Source organism: Dasypus novemcinctus, chromosome 7 (assembly GCF_030445035.2).
Source record: "Dasypus novemcinctus isolate mDasNov1 chromosome 7, mDasNov1.1.hap2, whole genome shotgun sequence".
Classification (NCBI taxonomy): domain Eukaryota; kingdom Metazoa; phylum Chordata; class Mammalia; order Cingulata; family Dasypodidae; genus Dasypus; species Dasypus novemcinctus.
In genome coordinates this window covers 76,557,176-76,569,608 of record NC_080679.1, presented here as the reverse complement: position 1 = coordinate 76,569,608, position 12,433 = coordinate 76,557,176, and the positions used below count along the sequence as shown (strand labels likewise).

Genomic DNA, 12,433 nt, shown 5'->3' with positions numbered 1-12,433 from the left:
GAATTAATGAGGTCCTATTAATTGTTAGGATAACAACTATGCATAGAATACAGAAGTTAAAATGAAACAGTGCTCTGAAGTTGGAGTGTTTCTTGGGAAAATTTGACTGCCCATTCAGACTCAGCCCTATATGGCATCCTTTATCTTATTAGTAACTTGCATATTGACCACTGTTCAGTCTCTCGTTTTCATATTCAGAAACTCAGTTGTGTCAGTCTACTAGAGTTGATTAGACTAGGGAGTGCTGATTGGAACTGACAGGCTCCAAAGACATTGATACAGTGAAGAATGTCAGTTTATTAATTTGTAGTGAGAAGCATAGCTTCCAGAAGGCCCAGATACTCACCTTGGCCTGACCAGCTCACTGTTTCCAGGAGACAACCTACATGGGAAGCCAAATTATAATTATAAGGTTGGTTGGGGAGAAAGAAATTGGAACTGAAGGTGTTTTATAACTTAAATGTTTAATGGCGTCAAGCTTAAGATAGCTGATTCATTTATTTTCAAATAGAGATAGCCTTGCCACAGGGTGGTAATTATCAAATTACTTTGGCTGAGACTCCCTCTCCTAGATAGGGCTTGAATAGGTCTCTCTTCTTTTCCTTTTAGGACTCTGCTTCTTTATATTTCCATTGCTTCTGATTGACACATTCCTTCTCAAGAAGTTAGTTTCTCCAGTTAGGTTAAATAGGAAGGTATTTATGACCTTGGAATTATTTCTTTTTAAAGCATTTATTTACCTCTTTTCTGATCCAGTTTAAGGACATATTTGTTTCCCAGTTTTCTGGGAAGGACCTTATTGTTATCTTCATGCATTTATTGTAGTGACTCTCTTTGTTATTAATCTGGAACACCCCAGTTACCCCAATTTTGAGAAATAACCTTAAAAAGCTTGGAGGAAAAAATGGCTTGTCCCTTGACCATACAGTGTTCATTCTCACCAGTGTACCAGAACAAGCCTTTGCTTATTCAGATGCTACCTGTCATTCAAAGAAGTTCTTTGTTCTTTTTTGTTTTTTTGACAAATATGTTTTGAAAACTTTTTATGTGAAAGAATTTTATTGCTGCAGACACCTTTAGAGATTATCTAGTTAAGTAGTTCTCAGTCTTGGCCAGACATTAGAATCACCTAGGCAATTTTTAAAACTCCCAATGAGCTACTGACGTCTCAAACCAATTAAATCAGAAATGCTAAAGGGGAGACTTGGGCAACAACATAGTTTTAAAAATGTCCCAGGTGATTACAATGTACAGTTGAGGCTCAGAACCACTGGCACAAAACCTTTGTCTTATAAGTCAGGAAATGGAGGCCTAGTAAGATGAAATTACTTTCCCAAAGACTTAAAGCTAATTTTTTTTAAAGATTTATTTATTTATTTCTCTCCCCTTCCCCCACCCCCCCCCCACCCCAGTTGTCTGTTCTCTGTGTCTATTTGCTGCATGTTCTTCTTTGTCCCCTTCTGTTGTCAGTGGCATGGGAATCTGTTTCTTTTTGTTGTGTCATCTTGTGTCAGCTCTCCGTGTGTGCGGCACCATTCCTGGGCAGGCTGCACTTTGTTTCGCACTGGGCGGCTCTTCTTACGGGGCACACTCCTTGTGCATGGGGCTCCCCTGCTCAGGGACACCCCTGTGTGGCACGGGACTCCTTGCGCATGTCAGCACTGTGTGTGGGCCAGCTCCACACGGGTCAAGGAGGCCCGGGGTTTGAATCGCGGACCTCCCATGTGGTAGACGGACACCCTAACCACTGGGCCAAGTCCCCTTTCCTAAAGCTAATTATTATTGGCAAGTCTGGGGCAAGAATCTAGATGCAGTGCCCCTCTTGAGCTCGTCCCTGCTGCCTCTCTGCCAATTAGTCAGAAGTTCTCTTCAAATAAGAAAAAATACTAATTTTTAAAAGATTTTTTAAAAGTGCTTAAAAGATCCAATTGGAATTTTAATTTAGAGTGTCATATATAAAATTAATATATTATGAAATGGTATCTGGTATTAAATATGTACTTTCTTTCTCTCTGGTGGAAAAAATTATTCATTTTTGGATGACTGAATTTTTAAAGTTAAACGTGGGGAAAAAAGGTCTATAGTCCATTTTTAAGTTTGAAATGTGTTGCCATTTTGTTATATATTTTTTTAATACAATCCCTTACTTGATTATAATGCATCCTTTTTTCTCTCACTGCATAAAAGTCTGCTGAATAGGTGAAACATTTTAACTAACCATTTCCTGGGATATTTAGAAGTCTTTTATTATAAATATTAATAAGTTTTAAAATCTAATTTACATATACCTTTTTCCATATTTTATACTTTGTAAAAAGGGGATCACACATTAGGTTCTTGTTTGTATGTGGCTTCTTTTGTTCTACATGTTTGTGAGATTTTATTCATAATGTTTAGGTGTAAATTGTTCTATCTCTGTTGTATGCTATTCCATTGTATGACTATTCCATTGTGTGACTATATACCATAATTTATCCATTCAGTTGCTGGTGGTGTTTATAGTTTGGGGATATAATAAATAGCGCTGCTATGAACATACTTGTAGATGTCTTTTGGTGGACGTAGGCACTCTATTCTGTAAGGCTTGCATCTAGAAGAAAATCTCTGGGTCACAAGACCGCTATACATTCAACTTTAGTAGATACTGTCAAGCAGTTTTCCAAAGTGGTTTTACCAGTTTACAAACCATTAGTAGCATATGAGAGTTCCTGTGTCCCTACTGCTCTACATCCATACCAAATTTGTATTTTCTGTATTTTTTAAATTTTATTTTAAAACCATTCTGATGGTTGTGTATGTCTGGCATAGGGCTCGTTTCTTTCTAGGCTTTCTCAGCTGCTTAGCCGCAAACTATTGGGTGGATGGCTCAGCTTTCCCCAGGCTCTAGCTGTTTGAGCCTCTTCATTCTGTCACGTGATAAAATTCTCTCCTCTGGCATCTGTGGAGCTCTTTCTCTTTTTGTGTGTCTTCTTGAGTGAGTATCCATTTATATTAGCCCACCAAGGGAGCAGGGACTCAATCTGAGCCATGCCCCACGAATATGGTTGAATGAAAGCCCTAATTTTAACTGGTAATTTAATCAAGACTTGTCAGCTAAATCTAATCCATTCAAAGGGTATTTCACCCAGAGGAATAGATAAATTTACAAACATTCATAAATATTCATAAATAATCTCAAACTGCCGCAGCATCCATTGACGATTCTGTCTGGGTCCATTAATTCACTAGGGGTTATAAAATGATGATATTCTGATTCTTTATCTATTAGCTGAAATACATCTGTAAAGAGAAGCTTACCCTCATGTGCCAATGTAAGGGATGTTATCTGCCATCCCTTCCGTTAGCATATCTCTTCAGTCTTTTTCATCATCTGAATATCATTCTGAATTAGATCCCTCAGTAGGTGCTAATGGGTACATTATTCCCTTATTCATAACATTGTTTGGTTTTATATAAAATCTATGACTTACATTTTCTTTCTTTGAATATCTTCAATAAGTTACTCTGTTGTCTTCTGGAAGAAAAGCATCGCTATCAAAATATGTCTGAATTTAATCTGATTTTCTTATCTTACATGTGATTTGGTCTTATCTCCTGGATGATTAAAAGATTTTTTTCTCTTTCTTGAAAAGGCCAGTTTGTCTCAATATGTAAATTACCCTATCAATATATAGTTTTTACACTATGAATCATTTTAGGAGTGCTCTCTTAAGTTGTTGTTTTTAGGATTTGTTCTCTATTATTGCTTTGGTTTACTTCTTCAGGGCATGCCAATGCCAGTGTATGTGTGTCTTTGCTAATTTTTTTAAAACGTTCTCTTTATCTCTTTCAACTTTTTTCAATAATAGCCTTATTGAGGTATAATTCACAAACCATAAAATGCATTTTTTTTTAAGATTTATTTTATTTCTCTCTCTCCCTTTCTCCCCGCCGTTATCTGCTGTCTGTGTCCATTCTTTGTGTATTCTTCTGTGTCTACTTGCATTCTTGTCACGCAGCACCGGGGGATTGTGTCGCTCTTTTTGTTGCATTATCTTGCTGCATCAGCTCTCTGTGCGTTGCCACTCCTGGGCAGGCTGCACTTTTTTTTTTTTTTTCCACATGGGACGCACTCCTTGAGTGTGGGGCTCCCCTACATGGGGGTGCCCTGCATTGCAGGGCACTCCTTGTGTGTGACAGCACTGCATGTGGACCAACTTACCGCACTGGTCAGGAGGCTCTGGGGATCGAACCCTGGACCCTCCATATGATAGGCAGATGCTCTATCAGTTGAGCCATGTCCGCTTCCCAGTATTTCATTCCTTTTATGATTCAATAATATTCCATTGCATGGATATATAATCTTTTTTGTTTATCCATTCATCACTTAGTGGTCATTTGGGTTGTTTCTTCTTTCTGGCTGTTGGGAATAATGCTGCTATGAACATTTGTGTACAAGTTTTTGGGTAGACATATGTTTTCATTTTCTTGGATATAAACCTAGGAATGGATTTGTTGGGTCCTATGGTAACTCTAATTACTATTTTGAGGAAATCCCAAACTTTTCAAGCAGCTGTACCATTTTACATTCCTATCAGCAGTATATGAGTGTTTTCAATTTCACTTCCTTGCCAATACTTGTTTTTTTTTAAATTACAGCCATCCGAGTCATGTGAAATGATATGTCATGTGTTTTGTTTTTTAATTTTTCTTTTTTAATATGTTTTTTATTTTTAAAAGATAGATCACACAGAATGTTACATTAAAAAATACAGGAGGTCCCCATATGCCCCACTCCCCCCACTCCCCACTTTTCCCACATCAACGTCTTCTTTCATTAGTGTGGTCCATTCATTTCAATTGATGAATACATTTTGGAACACTGCTACACAGCATGGATTATAGTTTACATTGTAGTTTACATTCTCTCCCAGTCCATTCAGTGGGTTATGGCAGGATATATAATGTCCTGTATCTGTCCCTGCAATATTATTCAGGACAAACTCCAAGTCCTAAAAATGCCCCTGTATCACATCTCCTTTTCCCTTCTCCCTGCCTTCAGCAATTCCTGTGGCCACTGTCTCCACATCAATGATATAATTTCTTCCATTGCTAGAGTCACAGTAATTGATTTACATTTCCTGAATGACTAATGATATTGAGCATCTATTCATGTCTTTACTGGCCATTTGTTTACCTTCTTTGGAAAAATGTCAATTCGAGTTGTAAGAGTTCTTTATATTGTCTAGATACAAGTCACTTATCAAATATATGATTTGCAAGTATTTTCTCCCACTGTATGGGTTGTCTTCATTTTCTTGATACTATTGTTTGAAGCACAAAAGTTTTTTATTTTGATATATATGATTTATCTATTTTTTTCTTTTGTCACTTGTGCTTTTGGTTTCATATCTAAGAAACCATTGACTAATCCAAGGTCACAAAGATTTATTCATATGTTTTCTTCTAAGAGTTTTGTGGTTTTAGCCCTTTATTTAGATCTGTGATATATTTCGAGTTTATTTTTGTGTATAGTGTGTGTGAGAGGTCAACTTCAGTTTTCTGTATGTGAAATCCAGTTGTCCTAGCACCATTTATTAAAAAGGTTATTCTTTCCCCCTTGAATTAGTACCTTTGTTGAAGCACAATTGATCATAAGTGTAAAGGTTTATTTCTTGACTTTAATTTCTATTCCATTGAACTACATGTCTGTCTTTATGCCAGTACCACAGTTTTGAGAGTTTTTCTAATATGATTTATATTGTCTTTCATAGCTTTATCCTTTTCTTAATTTCTTAATGTCTTGTTTTGAAATATTAGGTTATAGTTTTCATCTATTTTGTGGGTATGGCTTTCTGGTATCCTTTCATTGTCAGAAGGTATGTTATTCTTCCCTTATTCTCTTTTTTCTTATAACTGTTGTAGTTACTATGGCTACATAACAAACCACTCCAAAATATAATGGAATAAAATAACAGCAACATTTTATTTCGCTCACAAACCTACGGTCTAGGCAGTGCTCAGCAGGGATATCTCACTTGTACATCACTCAGCATTGGGGTGGGGGTGGGCTGGAATCATCTGAAATTTCACCCACTCATGTGTCTTGTCCCAGGGCTGGGAAGACTCAAACAGCTGGAGACTGAAAAGGCTAGAGCTCCTCAGGCATCCCTTATATTTCAATGTAGTCTCCTCACATTGTCTTTCCAGTATGGAATTTCATAACAGGCAGACATCTGACAAGGCACTCAGGTCTCCAATGGTGTGTTCCCCAAGGGAAAGCATCCAGGCAGAAGCTCACCTTTTATAAAAGACCCAGCATCAGAAGTCAGACAGTGTCAATAATTAAAAAAAAAAAAAAGGGAAACGGACTTTGGCCCAGTGGTTAGGGCGTCCGTCTACCACATGGGAGGTCCGCGGTTCAAGCCCCGGGCCTCCTTGACCCGTGTGGAGCTGGCCCATGCGCAGTGCTAATGCACGCAAGGAGTGCAGTGCCACACAGGGGTGTCCCCCGCGTAGGGGAGCCCCACGCGCAAGGAGTGCACCCATAAGGAGAGCCGCCCAGCGCGAAGGAGGGAGCAGCCTGTTGAGGAATGGTGCCGCCCACACTTCCCGTGCCGCTGATGACAAGAGAAGCGGACAAAGAAACAAGACGCAGCAAAAAGACACAGAAAACAGACAACCGGGGGAGGGGAGGGGAATTAAATAAATAAAAATAAATCTTTAAAAAAAAAAAAAAAAAGAAGTCAGACAGTGTCACTACCACAGCATTCTGTTGGTTGAGCTATTAAAAAGGTCTGCTCAGGTTTAGGGAGGAGGGAACAGAAACTGTTTTCTCGATGGAGGAGTATCAACATCACTGTAGGAAGAACTTGTGGATGGGGGGTGTGTGTGTGTGTATATGTATATATCAGTGTGTCCATTTTTAGAAAATAAGAGTATGCCACAATAACTTTCTATAGGCTTTGACTGAGATCCTTTTCTGTTGCTTATTACCAGCCAGTGAAATGAGTTTTTCTATACTTTTTGGAGGGGGAAGGGATAGGCAGAGATAGCTTTTCCTGTTTCGTAGTCTAGGCTAGAGCTCCCCCTTCTGTACTTTTTGCAAAATGATTTGTATATATATGTATGTATGTATGTGTGTGTTTCCATGTTTCCTTTGTATTTTCTGAAATGTGCCTTTTCTTCTCCACTACTTTTATCTGAACTTTGTCTTTCCATCTTTCCTTTTTTCCCTGTCTTCCACAATTTGGATTCTGCTCCCAGCAGTTTCTCTTCAGCAAGACTTTGTCTTAGAAGAGAGCTTTGGTTTGTTAACTTTGAGAGTGTATAGGGCCCAACTCCACCATTAGACCTTACTTATATTGCATCTCAGTCTGCTTGTGTGTTTTTGTAAGTAGGATTCTGCAGAACTCCCTCCCAGTTTTGCTCTTGTTCTCAAACTGGTCCCACATTCTATTCATTGAACTTCTGCCAACAACTGTGAGGTTCTGTCAGAACTCTTATGCTTTCCCACACAGATGCTGATTCCATGCAAGCCTTGTAGTCATCAACAGTTTGTTTCCATCTGCTTATATTTGGAGGTTTGTGAGAATACCTTGTCTCCTAATTTTGTAGTAAGTGTTATCTGCGAGTCTTGGTTTTGTGATCCTCATTGCCTTGTCTGGTTTTATGGGAAGATTTAAAGATAGGAAAAGTACCCTGCCACTGCTGTCATCTTTCCAGAATCCTCTCATTGGCAAATGATTTTAAAGTACATTCTATTCCTTTTTAAACAGTATGACAACTACAAGTTAAAAAGGAAATGCAATTCAATAGTTGACCCTTAAATAATAGCTCCAGGTAATACTGTAGTGAAACAAGTTATAGTTATAGGAACTTTACTAGATTGAGTTAAATATCATAAAATATTATACCTGTTGAATGTATGTCATATTTTGACTAAGAATCAAATTTTTCTTTCAGAATAACAAACCTCTATACTCATTTGAAGATAATTCAGACTATGTTTATGATGTTATGTGGTCACCCACCCACCCAGCCTTGTTTGCCTGTGTTGATGGCATGGGGCGACTAGATTTATGGAATCTCAATAATGACACAGAGGTGAGCAGGAAAATAACAAAAATTGCACTGAAAAATAGAAAATTGGAGATTTATTGAATAATTTGTGAAATTCCTTTTATCCCAAGGAATGTAAAAGGGCTCTGTGATTGCAGCTTCATCACAAAGAAGCCAAATAAGCTTTGTACCCTAAATAATAAAGCGCATGCTGTGCACAACTGAAGAGAGAAATAACGTTGCCAAGAGCACTGGGGCATTCCCTTTTACTTCTGAAATGCACTATCAGGTCTCTAATGTCCTGGAAAAGTCTCATTCATAAGGCAACTGAGACATTTTCATTCACAGACTAGAAAGCAGATAGTTTCAGACTGTTGAAGTATGTTAACCTAAATTCTAAATTTCTGAATTGCCTCTTAGCCTTGATAGAATTGTATGTCATCCAGAAGCATTAGTCTAAGCCTGACTTGTTTGATTGTAGGAAATAAGTATTTTGATGACCTTTTTTCCATGAAGCACTGAAAATAGAGTACTGCTGTTACTGTAAAATGAAAATAGAACCTCCAAATTTCCTAATTGCTACACTGAAATCACTTACTAGCAATAAAATTTAACTGTCATTTATTTTTTAACTATGTATATTTTGCCAGTTTAGAGAGGGTTAAAATGTTCTTAAAATCCTATATTGCTATGTGGTAGTAGAAATAATGTTAGTAGTTCTATCTGTTGAAGATAAAGTACCTTCTCCCACATCCTACTCTCACATCTTTTATATTTCTGGTGGTATTTCTCTGAAGCCCTTGAAATAAAACAGGGCAAGGAAGTTATGTATTGGAAATGTGGGAATTTTAACACTGTGTTAACTATTCATTTAGTAGTTTGGGGAGGAACATTCAGATTACCGCTAACAAATTAAACCCTAACTAGATAATTGGATTTGATAACATATTCTAGTTACCTAGAATGGTACCAATTTTATTTTCTTAGTTTGCATTTTGGTCTTAGAGATTATGACCAAATTAATTAAATGCAGATCCTTTCCTATAATAGTAAATTCAAAATATGTATCTAAATATTTTTCTTTGTAAAACTCTTTTGGCATTTGGGGAGGTTAAATTAATCAGTTGAGGATGATTGGTTTCAATTAGAAGGGCTCTTTTAATCATATTTCAAAAATTTTAAAATTTTAATATGGCATTTAATCTGAATCAAACATTGAATGTTTGCTCTGTGTATTATACAGTGGCATATCTTTTTCTTAAGCATAGAAAAGGCACAGTCTGATTAAAAGGGGCTGGTGCCATTGTGTTGGTGCCATTCTCCTGCCTCTCTCTGTCAACTCATGGGATCAAAGGGCTCTGGAAAGACCTATACTGCACCTTTAGTATGAACTACATCTAGGAATGATGGATCAAATCACAAGTTTCAGCTGACACAGATGCATGCTACAAAAGTAATTCCTGTCCTCTAAAATTGAAATATAATATGTTTATGAGGACTTTTGAAATGTTTTTTAAAATGGGGTTTGGCCATATGTTTTCAAACAGCTTGACTTCTTAAAGAAGTGAAAACAGCAACAAAGAATCCTTTATTAAAGAGGAAAGCTTCCAAAATGATATGTCCAATCATGTGAGAATTTCTTATATAAGGATGTAAGTTATTTTCCCAAACCATTTCAAGGATTGACTATAATGTCAATTTATAGTGTTGTATTGCTGCTGAACAGGAAGAAAGTTGGGGGGAAGAATCTCTTTCTTTTCATCTTTGTTTTAACAATGTAGCTAGATTGGAAGAAAAAAGAATTACTGTTTTACATGTTTATAGAAATCTTGATGAAACTTTTAACACTGCACTATATTTTAAATGACTTTAGGTGCCAACTGCCAGCATTTCCGTGGAGGGTAATCCTGCTCTTAATCGTGTAAGATGGACCCATTCTGGAAGAGAGATTGCCGTGGGTGATTCTGAAGGACAGATTGTTATATATGATGTGGGAGAGGTATGGAGCTCACTGCCTATAATTTTGACACATTTATTTAGCTTTCATAGCATAGCAGTGAAGGTATCTTTGTGACTAAGTCTAGTCTTTGAGGCTCATGCATCATATGAACCATACGGTTATAAAGATAAAACTTACTTTCCACCACAGAAGTGACTCTTGATGTGGCTCAAGTGGTTGAACACTTGCTTCCCACATGGGAGGTCCCAGATTTGGTCCATAGTGCCTCCTAAAAACAAACAAAAAAAAGCAAACAAATTAAATAACCAACTCAGGGGAACTGATGTGACTCAGTGGTTGAGTGCCGGCTTCCCACATAGAAGGTCCAGGATTCAGTCCCTGGCCCCATACCTCAAAAATTTTTTTAAATTAAAAATAAATTTAAAGAAAATTCAGGTAATAGAAACTAAAAGTTATAGCTTTTGACAGTTATCTGATGACTGTGAATTGTGAATCTTGAATCTTCAACCTTGTTGCAAAGCCATTATAATCGAATCTAACAGCAGGATGAGCTGCAGTGCTCTCTTTAGTACTCTGCTTGGCTGTACACATGACCCAGGATTGATTTCCTCCTTTTTAGCTCTGGCTAACACTTCAGACATTTTATTTTGCTATGTTTCATGATTCTCCATCTTCTCTGGATGCCATAGGGTATCCAGAGACATGGCTTCTAGCAGTTGGATCTGGGAGGTAGATTCAATTGCTTAGAATGCTATCCAATTAAACTGTCTTAGCACTGATGGAAATTATCTGTATCTGCCTGCCCGGTATGTTATGTGAGGCAAAAGTGTCACAAACCTCCTCTCACCTTTTGCTGTTGGTACAACACTAAAGGGTAAAAAATGGCATAGCTTTCAAGAACGGATTTGAGATATCAAGAAGGTTATCTTACGTCCCAAACAAAAATGAATACGTACAAGAAAACAACTCTTATAAACCATACTTCAAAAATTACTTCATAGTAGGAATGGTACAATAATAAAGTAAAAATATTTTAAGGAATCCCTCCCCACCAGCAAAACCCATGTGGTGGTGCACAGGAGTTACATTTGCAAGGCATCGTCATTATCCTCTCTGCACTGATAGATATAATAGCAAAGTCATTTCTAAGACTGTCACAACATACTTCACTAACACCATCGTTTGTTTCTAAATGTAATTCATTGTTATAGTCCCTGTAATTACAGGAAGGCCATTTGGTCAGATTATTACTTTTAAATGGGAAAACTATTTAAAAACAAACTGAATAATAGTGGGTAAGATGATCTTATTTCATTGTATATAAAACGTTGTCTTTATTTCAACAGCAGATTGCTGTTCCCCGCAATGATGAATGGGCACGGTTTGGCCGAACACTTGCAGAAATTAATGCAAACCGAGCTGATGCAGAGGAGGAAGCAGCTACCCGAATACCTGCTTAGTTTCTGAAATAGGATGTGTAGACTTAGTAGATTTTGGGAAGACTCTAAGTAGATCCTAAGACTATTGGCATGCTTCTGTCTAAATGATAATTAAAAGGACATTTTATGGATCAAACAGTGGATTTAATGCAGCAAGCAAGTCTTACAATGCCCCTTTTTATATAACACACCTTGGTTTGGATAAGTGTCATTTTTAATACAGCTGACTGACTTTACAGAATGCAGTCTTTTCTGAATTCTTTACACAGGTAATATATTTGGAATTAGTTATTCTTTTGGATTATTTTCAAGTTACAACACTATATACAGTTATTTCTAAAGCACAGATTGTATAAGTTCTACATATTTTTAAATAATAATTCCCTGTTATACTGATAAAATTCTCAGTAACCATAATATGTAGGAACATTGTTTATTCTCAGCCATAGCATGCACACATTTATCCAAATTCCAAGCTAATATCCTTTTTCTTCTTTATAAGTCATGTGGTAGCTATCTATAAATAAAAACAAATATGCATTTAACTTTTCAGATTTTCATTTTGATTTACTCTTTACAATTTGATCAGATCTTGATTTTATCTACTTTGTCCAAGTTTAACTGCCCTTTTTTTTTTTTTTAAAGATTTATTTATTGTCCTGCCACCATCACCACCACCTGTTGTCTGCTCTCTGTGTCCATTCGCTATGTGTTCTTCTGTATCTGCTTGTATTCTCATTAGGTGGCTCCGGGAACTGATCCTGGTACCTTCTGGAGTGGGGGAGAGGTGCTCATTCTCTTGTGCCACCTCAGCTCCTGTCTGCTATGTCTCTTTTTGTTGTGTCATCTTGCTGCTACAGCTCTCCTCATCAGCCAGCACTCCTGCGCAGGGCGGCACTCCGCATGGGCCGGCATACCTTCACCAGGAGGCCCTGGGCATCAAACCTTGGACTTCCTGTATGGTAGACAGGAGGCCAACTGTTTGAGCCATATC

The 12,433-nt window shown here is 37.4% G+C and overlaps 1 protein-coding gene across 7 annotated transcripts in view; it reads left to right on the top strand.

The window, feature by feature from the left end:
* The window catches only part of DYNC1I2 (dynein cytoplasmic 1 intermediate chain 2), a 63,570-nt gene extending 51,586 nt beyond the window's left edge, over positions 1–11,984 (top strand). For 4 of the 7 annotated variants that reach the window (XM_023589479.3, XM_012526072.4, XM_023589481.3 and 1 more), the window contains 3 exons: positions 7,945–8,085; positions 9,914–10,039; positions 11,347–11,984. In XM_023589479.3, the coding sequence (XP_023445247.1) occupies positions 7,945–8,085; positions 9,914–10,039; positions 11,347–11,460 (381 nt within the window). In that variant the 3' untranslated portion in view covers positions 11,461–11,984. The remainder of the gene's footprint in view (positions 1–7,944; positions 8,086–9,913; positions 10,040–11,346) is intronic. The other 3 variants (XM_004460779.5, XM_071216295.1, XM_058300651.2) reach the window with 1 other exon arrangement.
* The last annotated feature ends 449 nt before the right edge of the window (positions 11,985–12,433 follow it).